Consider the following 7,346-nt stretch of genomic DNA (forward strand, 5'->3'; position numbering starts at 1 on the left):
TTTTTGGCGGTTGTTTTAGCCACAATAACAAACACCCTCTCTCTCCTCCCCAGACACACAACATGACACCCTTTTGAAGTTTCCAGTGGAATGCAAGTCGCCTTAGACCAGGTACAGAAAAGCTGCATATATAAAAATAGTTCAAAAGAACACCAGCATACCAGATTCACCAACTGTTAATATTTAACCTGTTCATTTTATCATATGGGATCTATCTCTCAATCTGTATCATTGTTTTGGAATCATGTGAGGGGTAAGGTTCATCCATCGTGAGCCTCTGCCCCTAAGTACTTGAATGTGTATTTCCTAAGAACATTGTCTTATATAATCACAGTACTGCTAACTTGAGTAAATTTAACACTGATTCAAAACTTTAATCCATCCTTCTTATTCCACTTTTATCAGTGGCTTCCATGACCTCCAGCACAGAATCTAGCCCGGGATTAGGAGCAGCACTTGGTTGTCTTGTGTCCTTAAACGCCTTAGTAGGGGCCACCTGGGTGGCTTTAGTGGTTGAGCGTCTGCCTTTGGCTCAGGTCCAGATCCCCGGGTCCTGGGATCGAGTCCCGCGTCGGGTTCCCTGCATGGAGCCTGCTTCTCCCTCTGCCTGTGTCTCTGCCTCTCTCTCTCTGTGTCTCTCATGAATATACATAAATACAATCTTTTTTTTTTTTTTTTTTTTTTTTTTTTTAAAGAAAGCAAGCAAGCCAGCTTGCTTTAGTAGACCGGGGTGTGCTATCAGATTTTCCTTGCCACGGGGCCCCCAGAATTCGCATCTGTAAACTGGAATCGGGAGTGATTTCCCAGCCTTTGTCAGCAAAGGCGCTTGAACGATCTAAATGGAACATCTCTCTCCTGCATCATCCTTCCCCCGAGGGTCTAAACTTCCGTTGCGGGTCGGAGCAGGAATTTGGGGAGGAATCGTCTGGGGAAGAGGTGAGGGAGACCGCGGGGGGTACTCGCCCTCCCGCCCCCCTCACCTGGAGCGCGCGGCGGCCAATCAGCGGCGCGCTCGGGGCCCGGCGGCCAATCGGGAGGCGGCGCGGCGCGCTTCCCCCGGGGCTATAAGTGCGCGCGGGCGGCGGAAAGTGAAAGTGGTGCGGCCGCCGCCGACGCCGCAGACGCCGCAGACGCCGCGCCGCGGGGATGCTCAGGGCTCCCGAGCCGCGGCCCAGGGCGGCGGGGGCGGCGCCCCAGCCCAAGCCGCTCACCTCCTTCCTCATCCAGGACATCCTGCGCGACGGCGCGGAGCGGCGCGGGGACCACGCGAGCAGCCCGCAGCCCCCGCGCCCGCCGGACCCGCGGCGAGAGGCGCAGCCGGAGCCCGGGCACGGGGGAGGTGGCGCCGGCGCGCCCGGGGACGAGTGGAGCGGCCGGCCCCGCGCCCCGCAGGAGGCCGACGCGCCCGCGGAGGGCGAGCCAGGTGAGCCGGCGGGGCTGGGGCGGCCCGGGGCGGCCCGCGGGGCGGGGCGGGGCCGGGCGGGGGGCCGGACGCAGGCCTCGCGGAGCTCGGGCTGCAGGGATGCGGGCCCCGCGGCCGCCGGCCGCCACCTCCCCGTCCTCCGCCAGCAGCGCGGCGCGGGACTTGTGCCCTCTGCTCCGTCCCCAGCCCCCGCGAACCAGCTGGAGACGCCGCCGCCCGCGCCCGGCCGCCCTGCGACCCTCGACGCGCGCCCGCCCTGCGCTCCCTCTCGGCAGCTCCAAGTGCACCCTACAAGTAACCGATGGGGCTTTGACCAGCCGAGACCCCCTTTGCCTCCCAATTCCACCGGCAGTGAAGAACTAAATTTGCAAGGTCCCTCCGGCCTTTGGGAAATAGGACACCGTTAGAACACTTATTTTGTTGTTGTTTTTTAAAGAATGTATTTATTTATTCATGAGAGATCTAGAAAGGGAGAGAAAGAGAGACAGGCAGAGACCTAGGCAGAGAGGGAAGCAGACTCCATGCAGGGAGCCCGATGCGGGGACTCGATCCCAGGACCCCGGGATCCCGACCTCAGGCCGAAGGCAGATGCTCAACCGCTGAGCCACCCAGGCGTCCCGTTAGAACATTTAGAGCAGACTTATTTCCTTGCCTGTCACTTTGGATGAGGCATCATAGCGGCCTGTTTAGAAAAAGGGGGGCCAAAGCCAGAAAATGAACTTGCCCACAGCCCCCACCACCCGTCCTATAGCACAAACTCCTGTAGCACAAACCCTCTCCCTCCAAAAGTCAACACTGATGATGCCTTTGTGTCTTGCATTCCCAGCTGTCTGACTCGTGTCTTCCCTGCCTTGCTTGCTTCTTCCATCGCTTCGCAATCAATGCACACATCCAGGACCCTGTTCAGTTCTCCTGGACGGCATGGCAGGAAGCTCTATCTACCACTAGCCGCTTCTAACTTTGGGTTCTTGATGACTGTTAGAAAATAATACATAATATACATATTCACTCACTCCCCACTCAGGAGAGTTCCTTAGTCATGTGAAAAAAGTGAAATGTATCCAAGATGACAGTGGGCTGTTTGTTCACTCACCAAAGAGATAAGGGTGGATTGAATTCTGTTCTCTTCCCTCTAACATGTAACCTTTTCCTTCCCATCCCTCCTTCTCCCTTCTCCTTTCCAGATAGACACTTTGAGACTTATCTGTTGGACTGTGAAAACAGTGCAGGCTCCTTACCAAGCCTTCCGCAAACCTCGAAGCAGCCGCAGAAGCGCTCCCGTGCTGCCTTCTCGCACACTCAGGTCATTGAATTAGAGAGGAAGTTCAGCCACCAGAAGTACCTGTCAGCCCCTGAAAGGGCTCACCTGGCCAAGAACCTCAAGCTTACGGAGACCCAAGTGAAAATATGGTTCCAGAACAGACGCTATAAGACCAAGCGAAAGCAGCTCACCTCGGACCTGGGAGACCTGGAGAAGCACTCCTCCCTGCCTGCTCTGAAAGAGGAGGGCTTACCCCAGGCCTCCCTCATCTCCATGCATAACAGCTACCCTTACTACCCCTACCTGTACTGCTTGGGAGGCTGGAACCCAGCTTTCTGGTAATGCTGGCTCAGATGACAATCATGAGTGATCAAACACAGCCTTCCCCAGGTTGCGTCTCTCGAAGGCAAAAGGGGCCAAGCTCAGGGAGGACTGAAGAGGTCTACAAGAGGTGTGTGTCCTGAGGTGGTTGGAGGTTTGCATGGGCATCCCAGAGCCCTCAGTGATGGGCCAATGAAAGATGGGGGACTGCGAATAATATCCAAATGGTTCTCCCAACACACAAATGTGGGATGTTTTTTGCTCTTAGGGACCTCCTTGAAATCAAGTGCTGTTTCTAGCACTTCTTATGATTTTACATGAGCTGTCTGCTTCTGATTGGGGTTTCAACCCCATCTTCTTGTATAACCGAGCATCAGCCCTGAAAGTGCAAACCTGAAGGGAAAAAGGTACATCCGAGACAAGGGTGTCACCTCCTGAATTACACTTAAGTTCAAAAACCTCTTGTTGGCCTTGGATTACGATCAAGGTTCCTCTCTGTCCCTGTAAGAGAGAGGGAGACACCTGCCATGCTCAGCACAGACTGGCATGGGATACAGAGATGGGGAGGAGGAGATGAAAATATAAGCTTCTTCTTATTCCTTTTTAAATAACACGCCAACCTAAGTATTTACAGGGTGGCCCGAGTAGAACAAGAAGCATTCACTCTGGTTTTAGGACAAGCTGTATAAACAGAAATGTACTGCAAGGGGTGGGCCAGAAGACTCTCCACATGTCTGAAACAACGGCCTGAAGAGAAGTCTCTGCACTGCGGCTTGTTGGCTTGTTTTGTGTGTGTGTGTGGGGTGGGAGGGTAATTACATTTTTTTGTTAATAAAGGTAAAAACACCTCCTCTGGACCTTTTTTGCCCTAGACCTGAGAATTGGAATGAGTAGTTTCCTGGAGTTTTCAGGCTGTAATTCATACTACACCATGACAGGTCACATACTTCTTTCCTGTAAGCTCCTGCCTTTCCCTCCTTTTATTTTTCGTTCATTTTCTGCAACAGTCACCCACTGATGGGCTTCTTTTCAGCCCAGACATTTAGGCTGGCTGCACACCTCACATACACCTTCCTTATTTAGCCTGCGATCTGGTCTTTTTTTTTTTTCCCCCAAAGCTTTATCTCTCTTGGGGTTAAAAAGGGAAAAAAAGTAGGGTGGGGGGAGGATTCCAAATTGGCTAAAAGACATGCATTTTTTTTAAACTAGCAATTCTTATTTTTTCTTTAAAACCATACATTAAATCCCAAATCCTATTTAAAGACTTGAGAGCTCTAAAAGGTCACCGCTGCTTTTATAAGACTTTCTGGTGGCTCTGTTGTTCTGGTTCAAAGTCTGACAACCCTCTGGGATCCCCGCAGGCAGGGGAGTTAAGAGGTACCGGGCTTTCACACACGAGGAGAACACAGTACAAAATGAAGGGTCAGGCACGGTTGAGCTGTCCGGTGGAAACGCAGGGGTCATGGGCAGGGCGTGGAGAAAAGCCAGGCCGAGCTCAGGGAGCTGGGTCCCTGGCTGCAAGCTGGGGGGGGGGGGGGGGGGGGGGGGGACAGCACTTTGCCAGTAGGGGCTAGGGCAAAGGAAACAGTTTTCAAAACATAGCATTATGGTGGCCTCCCTCACCAAACAATGAAACTGTCCAAATACGTCGGAAACTATTTAATGCCTATAAAAAATGGGTCCCCCAAGTGAGTCCCCTGGTGACTTCAGCGACAAGGAGAAGAGGGCAAAGGAGAAATCTGGCCATGCTTCTGTTTTTACCGGATTGTCTAAGGTGACCTGGCAGAGAGGAGACATCAGAGTAAAAGAAGCCAGTCACTAATGAGGTACCCTGAGGCCTGGAAAGCTCTTGATCCCACTACTTAATTCTGTTTAGTGAGAAACCATTCAATTTCCTCCTATTAAAAGGGCCGATTTACTCTTGGTGGCAAAACTGCCAGAGTTGATAGAAAGTTGGCCCGTTTCACCCTGTTTTCTACCATTTCGGCTCCGTATTGAAATACTGTTAAACGCTCGGCTGCTGATAAGTACCAGGGGGTGTAGACGGCAGACTGGCCTAGATGGCTGGCTCCTGTTCACTTGGCTTTAAAGAGAAACATTTGGCGCCCACTCCCTGCTTGGGACCCTCCATGCCCCCCGCCCCCCAGTTTCAGTCTTTCCCCCTGCAATTCTGCAAGTATTAAACATTTTACTGTGATGTGTATTGTGTTGAAAAAAAAAAGTCTTTGTTTAAAATTATTTGGTCTATGAGCCCATCTGGCTCTTCCTCCATTGGAGCTGGATACTCGCCGGTAGAACAGCACTTGAAGAACTCGTGTATGGGTACCTGATAGGGGAACTAGAGGGCCCCCCTGACCACTTCACCCCCAGACAGCCTGCTTCCCTTCAGTGAGCTAGTTTGGATTCTCCACCTGCCTAACAGACCCTGGTCCGGTCTCTAGCATGAAAGCCTGGGACTTGAAGTTTAGTAAGAGTACCTCAACCCAACTTCATTTTTCTAAGTTTTTTTTTTTTTGCAATCTATGACTGTTTTTAACATAAAGTCCCGTGACTTTATTAGGCGTGTTTGCATGTGGGCTTCTGTTTCCTAAAGGCTGCATGCTTTTGAGCTTACATGTTTCTGCTTACCGTGTTCTCCCTCACTCAGCCTGCCTGACAAATCTAAGAAGACCACATAATCAAAAGCAGTGGCTTAGCCAGTGGCAAACGGTGGTCATTCTTTTGTAAATGCACTGCACACACACACACACACACACACACACACACACCCCCATTCCTGGCAAATCTGTGGAAGGGAAAGAAATATTTGCCTTCCATTTAAAAATCACCTGCTCCATCTCCATTGTTTAAATAGAGAATATTTGCGTGTATTTCTGGAAGACCCCGAAGGAACCATGGAGAGCACAGCAGTACTTTTAAATTCCCCTTTCAGGAGCATCTGGGTGGCTCAGTTGGTTAAGCGGCTGGCTCTTGGTTTCTGCTCAGGTCACATCTCAGGGTCCTGGGATCAGCTGAGTCTGACTCCTCGCTCAGGAGGGAGTCTGCTTGAAAATTCTCTCCCTCTGCCCCTCCTCCCACTCACTAGCACTCTCTCTCTTTCTCTCCCTCTCTCTCTCTGTCTCAAATCTTTAAACAAAAATTTTTAAATAAAATAAATTTTCCCTTTCACCTCCCACCAACCCCTCCTACTTTGCAACCCTCCCCTGGCTCTCTGGTACATGCACCTCCCTGGAAATGTCACCTTCATTCAGGGCAGACCTCTTGGAAGCAACACCTCTGAATTGGATTCGCCAAGTATTGAAAGTAGGTTTAAAATAAAATATACGGATAACACATCCTTCATCTGCCTGCACTTAAACCTTCATTATATCCCACAAGCAGAGTGTCTCATGCACCTGATTACCTGAGAGAATTGACGGTTTTCTCCCCGCAATGCCTCCTTCAAGGAAATAGAAGCTTAACGAGTAAGGTGCTTACTCTAGGTAAAACATATCATAATTTCAAAGTTTGCTCTAATCCCTTAAGTACATTGTACACACAGGTGGGGCCTCCCCTAGCATGTTGGCATCATGAGATTTAACTCTTTGCGCAAATCCATAGCCAGACTCCCCTCCCCTGGAAGGCCATTAGCACTCAAATTACAAAGGCTCTTGCAGTAAATTAACAGATGTGGATTTTTTTTTTAACCATTAAAAGTAACTAATCCAGGAAATTAAACAAAAATCTCTCATCTCTGGAGAAAGTTCTTTGCCTCCTCTTCTTTGTCACTTTTCCAACTTTCCTTCAATATCTGCTAATCTCACACCCGTCTACTTCCAGCAACTCTGCGGAGCATGCCTCATGTTTTGGTATCTGGAATTCCTTGGCGATCTCTCCCTCTCAAGTTACCTCAGGTGCAAATTGTTAGCATCACTAGCTTTGTCACCGGTGGTCCCACTCGTCCTCCCCAGGAAGGCCAGAGCTCCCAGAACCAGAAACGAACGTTAGAGATCTCTCCACAGCTGACTAAAATGTATTCCTTCCAACTACAGACTAAGTCCTCTTTCCAGGGTGCTGTTCATACTACACATCTTAAAGCTGGCCTCTGGGGGACTGGTGAAGAGGAAGTCACTTAGCTTGGGTGCCCCGTGATGGAGAGTTGCAGGCACAAAGTTTATTGAAAATGGACTGAGGAATACACCCAAGAGGAAGTGAGGAAGGCAGAGTGAGGAAGCTGCCCCACAATGCTTGCAATGCTGGTGTGACTGAGGCCTCACCCAGTACTTCTTTTTCCTTTTAAAGATTTTATTTATTTATTTATTTATTTATTTATTTATTTATTTATTTATTTATGGGGGAGAG

At 50.4% G+C, this 7,346-nt stretch overlaps 1 protein-coding gene across 1 annotated transcript; it reads left to right on the top strand.

Annotated features, from left to right (window-relative positions):
• The first annotated feature begins 1,120 nt into the window (after positions 1 to 1,120).
• NKX3-1 (NK3 homeobox 1) lies at positions 1,121 to 3,878 on the top strand. Its single transcript, XM_038573074.1, has 2 exons — positions 1,121 to 1,423; positions 2,608 to 3,878. Exons 1-2 carry the CDS (start codon positions 1,147 to 1,149, stop codon positions 3,024 to 3,026), a joined length of 696 nt encoding a protein of 231 aa, XP_038429002.1. The 5' UTR covers positions 1,121 to 1,146; the 3' UTR covers positions 3,027 to 3,878.
• The last annotated feature ends 3,468 nt before the right edge of the window (positions 3,879 to 7,346 follow it).

Source organism: Canis lupus, chromosome 25, assembly GCF_011100685.1.
Source record: "Canis lupus familiaris isolate Mischka breed German Shepherd chromosome 25, alternate assembly UU_Cfam_GSD_1.0, whole genome shotgun sequence".
In the NCBI taxonomy this organism is placed as follows: domain Eukaryota; kingdom Metazoa; phylum Chordata; class Mammalia; order Carnivora; family Canidae; genus Canis; species Canis lupus.

Coding starts and splice junctions, on each gene's coding strand:
- NKX3-1 (XM_038573074.1), top strand. CDS start 1,147: ATGCTCAGGGCTCCCGAGCCGCGGCCCAGGGCGGCGGGGGCGGCGCCC. Junction 1,424..2,607: donor GCCCGCGGAGGGCGAGCCAG/GTGAGCCGGCGG, acceptor TCTCCTTTCCAG/ATAGACACTTTGAGACTTAT.